Here is an 18,247-nt window from a genome sequence, read left to right as displayed (position 1 = left end):
TGGTTTAAGTGGTTTTCAAAGATGCTGAGTTTAAATGTTTGGTCCTTTTTCTGCAAAATTTGATTTATTGGGAAATTACCATTTTCATATTCGACTGTGAATGGTATAATTTCTTAAAGATAAAAGTAGAAAAAAATTATGATATCTCAAAAAATTTAAGATATAATTTTCAATTCCTGTCTATTTGACCATTAAAAGTGTGTCATTTCATACCATCAGAGTATTGCGATAAACATGACAATGGTAGGCTAAAATGACAAAATTCTTTATATGCTTTTCGTTTTAATGTTTGCTATTTTATAGTATTTGATTTATATAACTACAAAGGTTATCTTATGTAAGGATTTATCATACAGAGTGACCAATCTAACACATTTTAAAAATTCTTTATCCCTCTACTATACACAATTTAAAGAATTTTTAAAATGTGTTAGATTGGTCACTCTGTATGATAAATCCTTACATAAGATAACCTTTGTATATAAATCAAATACTATAATATAATATAATAGAAGGGTTAGAAGTACAAAATCTAATAAATTAATGTTTGTTGTTATTTTTTGTCCAGGCAATGCTGGGCTTACCTGCTAGTTAGTTATGAAATGAAGGCATGATGGAGAATATTCAGGTAAAGTCGTCATCTTCCACAGTATACAAAACTTAATCTGTTTAATCTAGTTGCATCATTTATCAAAAATCCAAAAGCCAAGAAAAAGTTTAAAGTATTAAGAAATAAAAAAGTAAAATCATAGCAAATGCAATGACTATATACCGTAACTGTTTTTATATCTAATTTTCTTTTAAAGAAGATTGCCATCAAAACTTTTCTTAGATGTTAGTGCAATTTAAAAAGAAATCTACAATTAAATATTTAATTCAAAATACAATTGAATATGAAAATTTGCAGTGATATTTCAAAATACAAAGATAACAGTAACTGTACAAAAACTATTACCATAGAAAATTTTTCTGAAAGGGTATCTGGTTTTTGAAATAACACACAAATGGTTCTACATTTAAATATTCACAGATAGAATTAAATTTTTATAATTAAAGTAACCCAATGCATTGGAATTTGCAAAAAAGACAATAATCTTCAAATTATTTTGTTTTCTAGAATTGTATGTTGGTTACTTTGAGTGTCACATTTAATTTTTAAAATCATAATATATTTAGAAATATCTTACTGATCAACATTCATTCGGTAAAACAGTTATTCTCATAAATCATGACACAGAAATAACTTTATATATACTATAAATTATTGCCCAAATACTAATGCATTTTACCTATATAGTATCCATTTTATTTCAATTTAATCATTCCATATTATTTTTTAATCTTTACTACAAAATTGTGAATTTTTCTGTTATGTCCATATTCACTTTACTATTAAAATAAATTGTAATTCATTAACTTCTAACTCTCAATTCTTGGTTGTAAATATGGCCATTAGTAACTTAAAATTCAAATTACTATGCTTTAAAAAAAATTTCAATTAACATTACATAAACATATCAATAGAAGAAAATTTAAAATTTTTATGTTATTTAAATCAAGTTATAATTATAGATAACTATACAATGTCTTCAAAATAATATTTTTCTAAATTTTTTTCACAGAGTAAATGAAAAGCTAATATACTGGTGATGTAATACACATTTTGCCTATCTGGAAGAACTTGAATTAGGACAATATATACCACATTTACTCACATATAAGACAATCTCACATATAGAACGAGATGTGACTTTAAACATCAAAATATAGAATATTATACTTATTAATAATGTTAATTTTATTTCATTTAATCACAAATAAAATATCAATGGCATGTAAATTGTCCTGCAAAAATTACTGATATTTTAAATGTTAAGGAAAAATCTTGTAACATTCTTCCTGAAGAAGATCTAAGTAGATCAAAAATGTTAGGTTGCAATTGATCATTGAATTTACAATTAATTATCCTAGAATTGCTTTAAAGGTTCGATTCGTTGCTATTTTATATAACCTTGTAAAATCGACAAAACTTGTTCACGTAAAGCTGGACAATTGGGAACCTTTTTTGTCAATTCTTAACAGTCAAATCCACTCTTGGTCGATTACATTTATGAGTTTCTCCAAATTCTGATTTCTGAATAATCATCTGTTTTCACGTGGGAATAGATTAAAATTTATATCGAGCTCTTGTGTGATTTTGAAATTTCAATTTAGAACCTGATTTAAAAGCTTTGTTTTTCCTATTGCTATTCATCTTTATTCCTGACAATATGCAAGAACAATTCAAACGACCCAGATAAAATACTTTTGTTTCTAAATACCTGAGGGAGAGCAACTGGTAAAAAATTTACAAAGAAAATTATTGCAAAAATGCAAAGAATCCTTTGCTCATGCATATAGGACAACCTAGGTTTTTGAAGCAGTGAAATATGCATAAAAACCTCATCTTATATGCAAGTAAATAGGGTATTTTGTATACAATTATGACAACAGCATTTCAACTACAATATATCAGGCAATGAAATGATAACTCTCTATATAAACAAATGTTTGAACTAAAAATCTTATTATTGTTTATAAATTCAATTTTTATAACAGATATTTTACTAATGCAACAGGTTAATAATACATTTGGAAACTAGCAATAAAATTATTTTACCTGCATCATGAGGGTATCCTCTTGGCGACGACGAATTTCTTCAGCACTTCGTCGTCTTAAGATTTCTTCTTGTTGCTGGCGCAACATAAGTTCTTCTTGCCGGCGCTGCTCATCTCGACGGCGTTCTTCCTCTCGTCTAAAAAACAAATGTATATATTTTATATTTCAATTCATAATTTAAAAATCATATTGTGTATTATAAACTTTGCAATTTTCAAATTCCTTTACTTACTACAGAACTGAGCATTTTGAAGTTAGTATATAAATGCAAATTCACTTAATTACATGTACAGTACATTAATATTTTCATTTTCATTAATTCAATTAACTATATCTAATAAAATTTTATTATAAATAAATCTATTTACCAATGTATTATAAATCTAAAGCTAAATTAGATCTTGATTTAAAGACTCAAATTACATATAAATCATATTAAAGCTATCATTTGAATCAATACTTGACCTATTAAAACAACACAAAATTTATAGAAATTCATCTTCACTTTTTTTTCAGGCTTTATTTAATGCAATATACTTTTTTTTATATTTTGAAAAATATCTGAAAAAATAATTTTACTTAAAAAAGCCAAGAAAAAACTTGCATTGATTTCCATCAACTAATTTTATAGCACAATATACAGAGTGTACATATACATGTCCTAGAAAAAAATTTAATTTTTCAAAAAATACAATTCAATTCGTCTACATGGGGACCACTCCAGACTGTCTCAGTGTTTCCCAGCACTTCCAAGGCTATCAATCTGAAACCAAATTAAGTGACATTCCATTAATCCAGTATCATTGGAACTGTGCAATGCCAGGTTATTGAATATGCCAACTTATCAAACAATAGAATTTTTTAGATTCCCTGGACACAATTTTACATGTTTTTGCATGTAAAACTACAAGTTCACCTTTTATGATCATTTAACACACTAACTTTTTCCAGATTATTACTATCTTTGATTGGTTTGAAACAAGAACTGTCTAATCTTACTTTGTGTTTTATACTCTTATCTATATCTACTCTATGTTTTATATCTATATTCTATATATTTTACATATTAAAGGTAAAATGTTCCATCATCACCAACCAAAATCAAAACTAACACTTTACTAAGAAGTGCTGTAAAAATACACTCAACTGTCACTGCCTGGATGAAATATAACCAAACCAATCAAGATGACAACAAGTACTTTATCTACACTTTGTGAAATATTATGTTTCAACTGATTTGATTTTAATTTTAATTTAATTAATTAATGTTGATTTTAGTTTGCTTCAATGTAAATGCCAGAATTTTAAATTTAAATTAAATATTATTAAATTTAATCATTACTTAGTTTTAATTAACTGACTACCTTGTTGCATATAAATACAGACAAATACACAGTACACTGATACTCACCCCAAAGATGAGCTGGACATGCCAGCTTATCAGTTTGCTAGCAAACAAAATGTCATGTTAATGGAATTTCACTGTACCATGTTTATTGTTGCATGCATACACACACTGTCTAAAATATCTTTCCATCAAATTTTCAAACACAACTTGTTTCTAAAAAGCTTAAAAAATTACAGCATTTTCCCACAAAGACCACCAATACATACACCCAATCCTGTAATAGTATATTTTCAATCTTTCCCTTGCTGTTTATTACCTAATAAAACTTTAAAATTTGTGGACTTTTTGAATTCTTCTAGAAAATACAATGGAACAGATTTGTAGGAAAATATATAAATGAAAAAATAATTTTTTTAAAAAGTTGAGGTTTCAACAATGACAATGAAAAATTCAACACCACCAAAAATCCAAACACAAAGACGTTTGGAAAGGCCTCATGCAGATCCAACAATGAAATTTTTCATTAACAGCAATGAGTTAAAATTTAATGCCGTACACCAGGGATGGGCAACCTTTTTCTAAGGGCCGCATTTTAAAACTTTTGAACTGACGTGGGCCACATACAAGAGAAAAGAGGGGGGAATGCCAATAAATCACAATTATTTATTCATATATAATTATAAATTAGCATATGTATACTTAATTTAGCTTCTGGAACTGATGTAGACATAATATATCAGAAATATTTGATTAAATATTCGTCACTGCTAGTTTTAAATTAGTTTCGATGTGTGTGTTACCTGGTTTCATGATGAATTTAGTAAAAATTAAAACACGGAAAAACTATTTACATACATAAGTTGTAGAAAATAATGTTTAAATTTTTCCAGCATACTTGCTTAAGCTGGAAAATTGATATATTTATTCATATTTTATATGACGCGGGCCGCATGCAGCGCGGGGGGCCGCCAGTTGCCCATCCCTGCTGTACACTGTCCTAAAACAATTAACTACCACCAGAACAGAAAATGCAAACACACAAAAGAAACTTATAAAAATTAACTTTATTATTTCTACGTGTTTATTTTTTTTATTAGTCTATATAATTATAGGATTTAATTCCGTTGTTTAATTTATATGTATTTAGCTTTTTATAGTCCATATCAAAATATCAATTTTACAATTCTCTTTGAATATGAGGAAGAAAAATGTTTATGTTAATCAATTCTATTGATAATTTTGTGGATTTCCTTTTTCATACCTTATATTCCTTCATAACAATTCAAATTTTTAATAAAGGAATTTGAAATTAAAAAACTAATTAAATTTCAAGTAAATTTAGATAAACAAAGAATTTTGCATATCTTCACAATGTAAAAAAAAAACTTTAATTTCAAAATTAAGATATTCTGATAAGATCATATATGAATAATTAAATGCTTAATGCAAATAATATTTTGCCATCAATACATTTACACTTTCTGCTCTTGCCAACTATAAAACTTTTGAATAAACAATGACTTTCTTTATTTTCAATCATACTTTTATATTTAAATACAATACTGAATTAAGAATGTGGAAAGCTGAGAATCAAAAGTGGTCCAGATGTCTGATTTTCCAGTTTGAGAGACAGACTAAATATATACTTTACATATAAATTGAACAATGGAAAGTAAAGAATTAAATTGTATTTAACACACCATATGCCAGCAGTCACACTGAAACTAGTGTCATATGCCATGAAAATCAAAAGAAAGCACCTACATGCCAAACTAATTTTGTACTACTACTGCCAATTTCAAAAATAGCCACTTTTCTGGAAATTCCAACTTACTAGAAGCCAGATATTTGGTCTGATACTGTATTGCCTAACAAGCTGCAAGCAAGCTTAATAATTTTCATAATAAGTTATGTTTGCAAACTTATATTTCATTAAACTTTTTATAAATTTATTTTAATCGGGCTGCAATTTTAAAAAATTGTAGACCTATAAATTCCCACTATTGTCCATCTGTTTGTCTGTCCTCCTTTAATCTCAAGAACAAAGTTAAATAGATGAAAGACAAGACCAGATATAGAAACCTTGGGGCAGGAGGCCCAATTAACTATATACAAATTTCCGATGCAAACAAAAGTCATGTTATTTCATTTAAAAAAATTTTCCCTGAAAGATATTAGATAGATGACCAGCACAACTATATTATTAAAGGAAAGTTCATGTACAGAAGCAAGATACTACAGAGGTGGATAGCATATATTTTAAAAATTAATTAAAAATTGCAGCCTGGCATTGTGATGATGTCACAATAAATAATTGCTTGTTTTAATATAAAATACTTTTCATTAGAATTTTATCTCCATGCTAATTTCTATTGAAATCTTTTTTTAGAAACAAAGACAATTCCAAAGTTATAACAAAGTTCTGTTCTGAGATCTATCTAAAAGGTGTAATTAAATATGACCAAACTTACAAGATATTGTTTTTATAGTCTGTATTTATTACACATTACAGTATTACATTTAACAGTAATTCTCATACTGTACCATTATCAAGTATGGCTAATTGTATGTTAACTGTTTTCAAACTTTTCTTTAATATGCTAGTTTTGATTGTGCTAAGCACACCAAGTTGAGGACTGACTGCTATTATATTAAGTAGTTCATTACAAGTTTTATCTTTGAAACGTGTTCTTTCACTTACAATGTATCTAAAATCATCAAAATAGCTAAAAAGTTTAATCCACTTAAGTTTAATATTTCAGGTAAACTAAAGCAAATGTAAGTTACAAATTTAAAACAATGACATTTTTTAAATTCTTAATGCAGCATGGAGGCAAACTATATTCCCACCAACAAAACATGTCCCATTCCCTTGGGAGATACAGTCTATGGGAGAAAAAGGGATTTCACTTCATAAAAATATTTAAAACTAGAATTTAACAAATTGATTAGTTATAAAACTGATTGTTTCAAGAATAATTTGATGGAAATGATATATTTTGTATGTATTTCTTTTACTGATTATCTTTCAAAGAACTTCAACTATCCTCATATGTTTCAGACAATTTATCTTTGCACAGTTTATGTCAGAAAACAATTTTCATTTATAGAAATTTTTTGATTAATTTTTTAATTCTATGATCCATATTTAAAAATCATAATTCTTAGATTTATAATCAATATTTACAATCTTGAAAAATAAGGTTTTTAGAAATTAATTTTATTTGCCTAATAAGACTAATGATAAGATTTTTAAATAATAAGATTTATAGATAATATGATTTTATATGTAATAGCCCATAACTGCATGATGGAGTATATATTCTGGTCTGCAAATGGTCATGCCATTAATTTAAACATGTAATAAGATTTTTGCAGATCTGAAGCATGTATCAGATTTGCTACACGTGTCATGTTAATTAAAATAGGTTGGCCTTTTCCACTAGTTGTTTAATTTAAAAAAAGAAGTAAAACACAAATTGTGTGTTAGTTCCAAGATCTCTCTCTCAGTGGTGAGACTGTGTCAATTGTATTGAATTAAAAATAGTTGTTTTTTAATAGGATACATCTAACCTAATAGGATACATTGAAACAAAATCAAAGACAGTTATATATTCACTGTTCCTTAAGAAAATTTTTTCTAATTGTTTAATTAGTTCATTCACTCTGGCTATGGACTGTTTGTAACCTTTCAGGTGCTGTTCTAAGATCTGTATGCTTCTCTCCATGGCAGCTGTTGGAGATCTAGACAAATCCAGATCTCCAACAGCCACCATACAATGATAGATATACAAACAAACTCTTGGCAATAATGTAAGGTATGTGGTAACTCATAATACAATTTACTTTTAGGAAGTATCATTTTATTTGCACAATGTGACACGTTTTGTTTATATATATATATATATACACACACACACTACAAAAACCAAATGCCAATCTTTTCTTCAGACGTATAGCAACTTCTATCTTGCAGCACTGTCCACTGTAGCTAAGAACAAATATCCAAACACATAATTGTTTCCTGTATTCTTTCAACATATTTTTTCTTGCTCATCATCTCTAAACAAGTCTCCAGCTTACTCATTTTGGGAGGTCTAGCAACGAAATTCTCAATTCTCAGAATTTTTGAAGTAGCAGAATAGATCTCTAATTATGAAAGTGTTGTTGATACAGATTATCAATTCTCACAAGATCAAGATAATTCATCAGAGAATAGTAGTAACAATGCCTGAAAAAATCTAATGAAGATAACACAAATTTTATGTAAAGCCATGAAATTTCAGTCATGTCACTGGCAGTCTTCCATAAAGAAGTCAGCAAACTTTTCAATATAGTATCTAAAGATAAAAAATCTTCCAAAACATGGAAGATCAAGTGTAATCATCAAGACAGCAATTCAACAGAAAAATAAAAGATCCAACAGCTTACATTCCATCTAAAGTTGTTCAGATTGATCAGGTAGGCCATTGGCCATTCTGGTCAGAGAGATGCCAATGCTACAACTTACCATGGTGCAACAGCTTAAGCTTTGTGAAGTGTGATAGGTAAGATTTTGCACCTTACCTTTCACACTTGCAAACCTTTATTTACACAAAAACAAGAACTGTTTCACACTAATATATAAGGAAAAAATAATAAATATGGCTGATTTCTAATTCATATGATTTACATGCCTAACCCCAACTTGTAGCAGATCTGATACAATGACCTTATCTGGTAATGTCAACCAGTTTATATAGATTTTTGGCATGTTTTTTAGTAAAATACTGATCCTAGATTAACCACACATTTTTTGCATCATAAAAAACTCATGCAGTAATGGTTTAATATATTTGTTAAATGTAATTAAATTTTTGATTTAAATGATTAATCAGAAACAACAATTATGTCAAAATCAAATAACTTATACTATAAACTAAAGCAACAGAGAAAATTATGATTATTAAATTAATACAAGAGCAAAATTCAATATGCAATAAAACAAACAAAAGTTTGTTATGATTTATAGAAGAACAAGTATATTTAGTTACAAATTCATTTTTCATTCATTTAAAATAGTTAATTTGATTGTTTTAATCTAGAAATTTCCAAGAATTACTTAGCTTTCAAAATCAATACCTACGATTCATATGGTGAAACTTTAACAGGAGAAAAATTTCTTTGGTTGAACCAAGGGCTAGAAACGAATAAAGATCTTAATTGAAATTCTCTCTCTCCCCCTCTCACCTCTTTGAAAATATATTTCAAATATTTAAAGTAATTACTTTCAGAATTTTTTTTTTAATTTGGCAATTTTTAATCTTTTGCACTTTAGCAATTATTTATCTTTTATACTCGTAAATCAAAAAATGATAACTAATAAATGCAAATACAATCTCAAAAAAGGGATTAAAATCTTAAATTGAAATATTGCTTTAAATATTTCAAATCTATCATAATTTAATTTAAAAGCCAAAATCTAAACTATCATAAATTAAAATCATCCACCAGTTATAATAATACTTAATCTTTTTTAAGTAAATAGTTTATAAATTATTTTCTTTAATACATTCAAATGATAACTGATTTATCATCAAAATTTTTGAGTCCTTAATAAAATACATTTTATCAAAATTAAAATAAATATAGATCTTAACATATCAATTCTATTCACAATAAAACAAAAATCAATTTGTCCGAGAACTATTAATAGTCAAATAATTTTTGATTATAACCAATTAATTTTATTTTAATTTTGATAAATCTGTAATTACACTTCATAAATTCAATGCTAAAATTACTGAACAATTTAATTTTTTACTAACAATGCTCTTACTAAATTCATAATTTCTTTAAACTATACAACTAAAATTATATAAATTATCTATAAAGAAATTTATTCTCAATTATAATTAAATTTTATTTTTATAATAAATTAACCAAGAAAAACTTTGAAGTAAATCTGAAATTGTTTCTGAAAACAACCAACTTTTACCTTATTCAAATATGTATAATTTTAAAATTTTGTTTTAAGAGCAAAACCATAGGGAAATTAGAAAAAATAATTAATATTTTGCAAGTTGTTTTAAAAATTTGTTTCTTTGAAAAAGTTAGTTTATTTCTGTGCCATATGTTCACAACAGTTTAATGAATTTGCATAATTTATGAAATTCAAGTTCTATCTCAATCAAGTATGTGTACTATTCTTTTATCATGCCACACAATTTAACTTCTATGGATAATTTAACTTTAGTAACTTATAATTAAGCATTAAATTGAAATCCTAAACTTCTGTAACTATTAATTGTCAAAATTAATTTTTCACCAAAATAAGTAACAGAAAAATAACAAGTTGTATTTCTGAATTCTTATAAAAACATTCCCAATTTTCTATTTTATTAATTTACAATATAATCATTACAATTTCTGCATATAATATCCATGCCAAAAATTTTATCAAAAAATATAGAAAATCATATCAATTGTACTGTTAAAAATACTTCATTCGAAACATAATTTCAAAAAAATGCATTTACTTCATTTACAGAAAATTTACATTTTAACAGCTTATTGTCTTTATTTATTGAAATGAATCACAAACACACTTTAAAAGTTGTTTAAAGTGTGTTTGTGATTCATTTCAATATTAAGAAGGTAATTTTTGATGGCCATAACACTCATTTTATAGTTTTTAAAGTCTGTTAATAAATATACTTATAAATCTCAAAATCCAGCACACATTATTTATTGTGCTGGATTTAGTAATAATTTTATAATGCAGTTACAACATCTGAATGATATTAACTAATAAATTCAACAAACATCATTGTCAGCTTAATAACAGCTGAAAGTTAAATTTCTTGCTAAAGCACACACATTTAAAAAATAAGAACTGACTCATTTGAAGTTTATTTTAAAGGATTCATTACTAATGTTTATTAATAAACTTTTAATATTCATAAGAAATGAATTTATTATTATTATATATTATTGCTATATATATCCTTTTGATATTCTTAAGTTTTTTCTGTGTTGATTATGAAGTTAGTTAAATTTGTATTCACATGAAAAATTTCAATACACATTCTAATGTTTATACAGCCAACTGATATTTCTGACATTCTCTTGTTACATTACATCAGTCAAAATTAGAGTGAATAATCAAGCAATTTAATAAAGTGATTTATATTATTAAGTTGGAAAGTCATTACAATATCAAAAGTTTAAGAATGATATGATAATCACAAACAATTATTACATACATCATCTATGCAAGAAGTCAAAGATTTTCTATGATAACAGTAAATAAATTAAAATCCAATGCAATGCTAAGAAATTTATAAATAAAATTTAAATACCTGATATCTCTCTCTCTTTGTAGAAGAGTACTTTGCTCTTCCATATGGCGTAATTCTGTATAAAAAAATAAAATTATAAGTACAAACTTCAAAAACATGAACTATTATTTTCACAATTTTCTGACAAAAATTATCATTTATATACTATAGTGATCACTATAATCCACTACAATGATTAACATTTGCATAACTTTGTTCTTCCTGCATTTTCTACTTCAATTCTATTACATCAAACAAAACTCTTCCAATCAAATTTTGATACTGATATTAATCATGTTTACATAAATTTAACAAACTTATTACTAATGATTAAGGCTCAGATTTTTAAGACCTAAAAAATGGCAAAATAAGCAGGTATTAAAGCCCCAAAAACCTGAAAATATGACCTAAAATTTTCAGAAAATAAGCATTAACTGAGGTTAATCCAGATTTTCTTTAATCTCATAATATTTTAATAATCAACTTTCATACATGGCACTGTTAGACTTCATGACTGCACTGTATTACCATATGTCAATGTAAATTTTCAAACTTGAAAGATCAACAATTGTCTGCTAGTAGAACTTTGTATCTGCTGAATGATCTTTCTGTATCACAAAAAAGGTTGATGTCACTGCTTGAGTTCATCCTCTTCAAATGTGTCTACCTCTCCATTAAAAATGGCTTCAATTTTCTTCATTGTTTTAAACTCCTTGTTCATTGAAAGAACTCTCTAGAAATGATCTGTGCTACTGGATCATTGGCTTGACACAGCTCTGCCCGGATATCATCTACAATCTTTGGACATGACACAGCTGAATCCCTATAGTTTCCAACCTTGTAATTGCAGCCAACAGTATTTCAAACTGAGATTTAAGATTCACCTTTCTAAAAAGTTGTATAGTTATCCTTCTCACATAGTTGGATTATCTGTCTTAAAGTATACAATTGATTGGTTTGATTTTAATTAATTAAGGTAATGCAACATATAGGCAATCTACCAAGGAAGGAATGGCTCTCGGGAGGTCTTTTATGGAAAGCTGGCCCCTATTTAGATGTTACTAACTTCTAAGCCACATGGCCAGTCCAATGGCAAGTGCAAACCTACAACAAACTTCCAGTGTTCAGTGGTTTTATCCAATCAGCCACTGGTGGGCAGCATATATAATTGAAGGCACATAAAATTTTTTAAAAAATTACGATTTACTGAAGGTAGAAGTGAAGATTCCATCTTTATAGGTTTTCCTTTCAAAAACCTGTGCCAAAACTTTATTGCTTTAAGCTTCTCCTAGGGTCAAGCCAATCCCTAGTATTGTGACATGGCAAGGTTAAACAAAATTAAAAAAAACCTAACAATTTCAAAATGTGATGGAAAATGGCTACAAAATCCCCCAAAATATTACAAAAAAAGGATGTTATACCATACTTTTGTTTAAAAAAAAAAAAGACCTATCCCAAAATTTCAGCCAAAATATGACTTTATAAAACTTGTAGTTCAATGTTAGCTCACTTATAATTAAAATTTTAAAAAAAAAATTTATAAAACAAAAATTAATGAAATTACTAAACAATCAAAATAAATTTAAATTTGATTATCTTTTGTGTGAAACAACACAAACAATTTCTACCGTTATGTTGCAAAAGAAATAAAAAGTTGCAATTAATTTAAAAAATCGAAATTAAGGATTCAAAAAATGCAAGCAAAATTAATTAAATGAAAATTATTAAAAATAATAATTAAAACTCTGACCTTTACACTGAAACCAAAACTAAAAAGAAAATAAAATTAATTTTTAAATTTAGGTCATTTATGTAAGGCAGTAACACCTCTCAAACTTTGCTTTTAATATAAAAGGCGTAACAGAAAGATATGTATAAAATTTGAGGGGTTATAACATCTCTACAACCTCTCAAATTTTTATACCCCTATCTGTTACATCCTTTATACACATATACACATAATGAATACAGATCCAGTCAAACTAACTGGATGGCAATCCTAAAGACACTATCTCCCCTAAAATGGGGACAGTTAGAGCATGGTTAGAATCCACTGTGACATGTCACCTTGTGTATGGGGGGTGTCACAGACTCTGCTTTGTCAACATGAAAGTTTCCAGTAAACTAATATTTAATTATTAATATCATAATTTTAAAAAATTTTTAATCGTCAAGTGAAACAAATAATTAAATTTTCTAATAAAATGTAAAAAAATCACTTTTAAGAATTGAAAATTGTGACAAGATTTTCTCAATTCCCAGAAAATGTGAAGATTTTTCTGATTCTGATTAATCATCCCATCACTGATGTGCACTCTCCCAAAAATCACACCCTCTTGTTAAGCCCAATTTCACTAATTTTTTTTAATACTGTAACAGTTAATTGATTAAACATTCTTATCATCAATGGTGACTTTAAATCTTAAGAGAAAAACAAATTAAGAGGTACCCCCCAGGTACAAAAGTCTCTAGTATTCAGCATTAAATACTGCACAATAACTATAGTTATGAGTAAAACTTATTGGGACATCTTCACAATGCTGGGCTGCAATTTTTAATCATATTTTAAATTTATTTAATTTAAAATACAGGTATGTTCTCCATCCCTAATTAGTAGTCTTACTCCTGTACATCATACTTTTCCTTACAACAAGAGTCTTGTCAGTCATCTATGTAAATCCATTCAGGAGAAAATTTTTGAATTGAAATCACATGACTTCCAGTCTATAGTTAATGAGGGCCTCCTGTGCCTAACCTTTCCATATCTGGTCTTGACGTTCATATCTAATATATCATTCTCAAGATTACAGGAGGACATAGAGGCAGACAGACAACAGTGAAATTTATAGGTCTAAATTTTTTTAAATTTCAGCCCAATAAATTATCTCCAATCAATATCATACAGTTAAATAACCTAATGTATCACACTATGACAGAGAAATATCTAAGTTCAGTATATATCTCATAAAATTACATAAAAAACATCTCAAAATCTGATGTTATAAATCAAAACCAAACAATTGCTGTAATACGAAAGCTATTTTTTAAATAAGGTCCATTTTTTAATAAGAAGAAAAATACCGTAAATATCGTTAAAATATATTTTTTTCTATATTCTACACACTTTTATCTACTTTTCTACATAATTTCCATTTTGTTTAAACATTTGTCATACCGCTCAACAATTTTTTGAATTCCAACTTCAAAGAAATCTGCCGCCTGTCAAGAAGCCCAATCCACGACTGCAGTTTTCACTTCTCCTTCGTCGTTGAAATGTTGACCACCAAGGAACTCCTTTAAGTATCGAAACAAGTGAAAAATCACTGGGTGCAAGGTCTGGACTTTGTGGGTGATCATATCGAGTCAAAACGATAAAGCACTGTTTAATCTTTTTGTTTTGTGATCATCAGAAAGCAGTCTTGGAACGCACCGAGAAAACAATTTTCGATAATTCAGTTTCTCCGAAACAATGGTATACAAAACTGATCTTGAAATCTGTGGAAATTCAATTGATAACGTTGAAATCGTGAATCGTTGGTCCTCTCAAATTTTGTTATCCACATCATGAATCAAATCTTCAGAAATCAGAGAAGGTCGGCCAGGGCGTGGCTCATCGTGCACATTAACCTTGAACATTCTTACCCATTTTCGAACTTTACTGTCACTCGTAGCATTATCACCGTACACTTCACAAATCTGACGGTGAATTTCCGCTGCTGCAAAGTTTCTTGCATTCAAGAATCGAATAACAGATCGTATCTCACAGTCGGTGGGAGACTTGATTTTCTTAAACATTTTAAACTTCTACAGCTCGGCACACAGACAGACGATATGGCTGCAAATGGCGTCAAAACGCGCGCCAAACTTGCTCGGAGCAGAAGCGTATGCATACTGCCGTGATTGCGCATTATTCTCACTTTCATTCACAAACGGACCTTATTTAAAAAATAGCCCTCGTATATCAGGCTATTTTCAGTTACTATTAATATTTAGATTTTAAACTCCGTGACAAAAGTATAACTCACCCCCCTAATTTTTTCATATCTGATAAAGTTGGGTGTTAGTAAGTTTATTATACTACCAATACATTATTTATTAAATGCATAATTAACCAAATACAAATGATATTGAGTTTTGCAGTGCAACAAAAGTATAACCCAGGTAATGAAATTTAAATAAAAATTCGAGAAAAATATAACAAACCATAATCATTCATATAGATTAATATTTAGTAAATCCACCACTTTTACTTATCACCTCAATCATTCGGTCCGGTAAACTGTCATATAGCTTTTTAATTATGTCTTGATTTATATTTTGCCACTCGTCAACTATCACCTTCTTTAACTCTTCAACAGAAGTAAATTGTCTTGATCCACGATAGACAGCTCGTGATAAATTTCCCCAACAATTCTCAATTATGTTCAAGTCAGGAGAATACGCTGGCCATTCAAGAACTTGAATATTTTTTTTCAGTAAAGTAGTCTCTAACTACCTTTGCACGATGGATACTGGCATTATCTTGTTGAAAAATGAAATTAGGACCAGCAATTCGCATTGCATGAGAGTTAATTTGCTCATTTATTACTTCTATATATCGTTTACTATTTATTTTTCCAGAACAGAACTTAATATCCATTTTACCTGAGTATCCAATACCAGACCATATCATTACACTACCACCTCCGGCTTGTCGACGGCTCAATATAAAATTATCTTTTCTTAAATCATGAAAATAGTAATTAAAACCATCAGGTCCATCTAAATTGAACTTCTTTTCATCAGAAAAAATAACTTTTTGCCACTTTTTTTTCCATTGAACATGATCTTTTGCAAATTGTAATCTAACTACTTTATGTTTATTAGACAACGGCGGTTTTTTTGTTAATTTCTTACATTTTAAATGTTCACACTCACGTATAATACGTTGAACATTCCTTAAATTCGTATCAACACCAGCCTCCGCTGCGATTTGTCTTGCAGTAAGCGTAGAATTGGACGCAACTCTTAAAATTGATCTTTTTTCTCGTGGTGTAGTTGCTCTCGGTCAACCTGTCCTTTTTTTCTAACCATAGTTTTCGGGATCTTTTAAAAAATTTCGCACAACACGATGACTTCTGTTGATGATTTTTGCAATTTTGACCTTAGAATAATTTTCAGAATGTAATTTTTTAATTATATCAATTTCAGTTTCGTTTAAGTGTTTTCCCCGTGGCATTTTAAATAAAAAATAGACAATTATTAACTTAAACAATTTATTTATGCGTAAAAACTTACGAGTGACACGAAACAAGTATAAACATGAATTGACATGTCCAGTGCACCGAGCTGCTTGAGCCAATGAGACGAATGGGTTATACTTTTGTCGCGCTATCAAACCAATAACTTTGCCGCTGTGTAACAAAGCAACATCGGAACGTAACTATATATATACCATAGTTCTAGAATCAAGTGAACAATGCTGGCGCGTTAGGAATTTATTTACTTATATTTAGTTTTACCGTAAATATAAAAAATTAGAGGGGTGGGTTATACTATTGTCGCGGAGTGTAAGTAATTTAGCATTAGAGGTAGATGTTAGGCACCCTCTATTATCAAAATTAATAATTACTATATAATTTAGAAGTCTGGAAAAATATTAAATTATAATAATTATTAATTTTGATAAGAAGTGGCACCTAATTTCTACCTCCAATCCCATTTATTTAAAATTAATTATTAATAGTAGCAAAAAAATAGTGAATACATTGCACTAATTGTTTGGCTTTGATTTTCATAAAATTTATAAAGATTATACTAGGTGTAATTTATTTCCAATTTGTTAAGATATAAGCAGAAAAATTACAATTATACTTAATATATCATTTTGAAGTGTATTTAATGTCAATAAGCCATCTTATGTCTATTTTACTGTTTAATTTCATTTAACCTCTCTAAACAGAAACAAAAGTTTGTGAGATCATTGCTGTTACACTACGCTATAATGTGGAAGAACTGTTCAAGCTTCATCTTGCTTTTCCATGTTATCTTGTTATCAACTACTTACCTATACATACATACATATATATATATATATATATATGTGTGTGTGTGTGTGTGTGTAGTTATATATGTATGCTATTGTTCAGTTTGTGACTGTTTAAAGATACATATAGCTTTTTAAAAATGTTAAGATCTTACTGACTGGATATTTCATACTATATATTGAATGCAAAGGTATGCAAGACTGGATGTTTCATATCATGTACTTTACACAGAGCACATTTCCGTGTCAAGCAGCTAAGTAAGCAAATGAATGACACAGATCATTTCATATGAAACAAACTACATCATTAGCTTGCTTATTTAGCTGCTTGACAAAGAAACACACCCAAAATTTCAATTGCTATTTTTGATGCTTCTCATGATAAATTTTTTCTTAATTTTAGAGCTCTATGGATATTCTTCAACAAGTACAGGTAAATCATCCAGAGCTTATTTCGCTTGTAAAATTTGCAATTGTGAAAATCCAGTCATCAAAAAATTCCATTTTGTTAAATGCTTGGCTCACTCTGTTGGACCCACATATCAAAAGACAGCTCAGTATTCCTAATCTACCCAGATATTACAAAATTGATATGAATGCAACACCAGAATATGAAAATACTGCTGCAGGAGATTATCAACTTCATGCAACAAGCTGAAGAAGAGGAAGGCCTGTTCAAAGTGTGCATCCTCCAAGGATAGAAGAGTTCCTACCTACAAGTGTATCAAATGTAATAACTCAATTAAACTAAAGTGCTGAAGGAAAGTTTGTATCACATGTGAAATAACTAATAACTAAAAGTTATAATTTATTAAAAAATTTCTTTAGTTTTACCCTGAAATTAGTTTTGAATAAATTTGAATTACTAATCATAATTTTGCTTAATCATCACCCAA

General features: G+C 28.2%; 1 protein-coding gene across 6 annotated transcripts in view; it reads right to left on the bottom strand.

Annotated features, from left to right (window-relative positions):
• The window catches only part of LOC136979914 (splicing factor, proline- and glutamine-rich-like), a 105,276-nt gene that overhangs the window by 68,993 nt on the left and 18,036 nt on the right, over positions 1-18,247 (bottom strand). For 4 of the 6 annotated variants that reach the window (XM_067275956.1, XM_067275951.1, XM_067275952.1 and 1 more), the window contains exons 4-6: positions 11,348-11,402; positions 9,133-9,186; positions 2,660-2,795 (exon numbers count right to left, since the gene is read on the bottom strand). In XM_067275956.1, coding sequence (XP_067132057.1) covers positions 2,660-2,795; positions 9,133-9,186; positions 11,348-11,402 — 245 coding nt within the window. The remainder of the gene's footprint in view (positions 1-2,659; positions 2,796-9,132; positions 9,187-11,347; positions 11,403-18,247) is intronic. The other 2 variants (XM_067275957.1, XM_067275955.1) reach the window with 1 other exon arrangement.

Source organism: Centruroides vittatus, unplaced genomic scaffold, assembly GCF_030686945.1.
Source record: "Centruroides vittatus isolate TY-2023 unplaced genomic scaffold, ASM3068694v2 contig_651, whole genome shotgun sequence".
Classification (NCBI taxonomy): Eukaryota; Metazoa; Arthropoda; class Arachnida; order Scorpiones; family Buthidae; genus Centruroides; species Centruroides vittatus.
The sequence above is the reverse complement of the archived record's forward strand: the minus strand, read 5'-3'. Positions and strand labels throughout refer to the sequence as shown.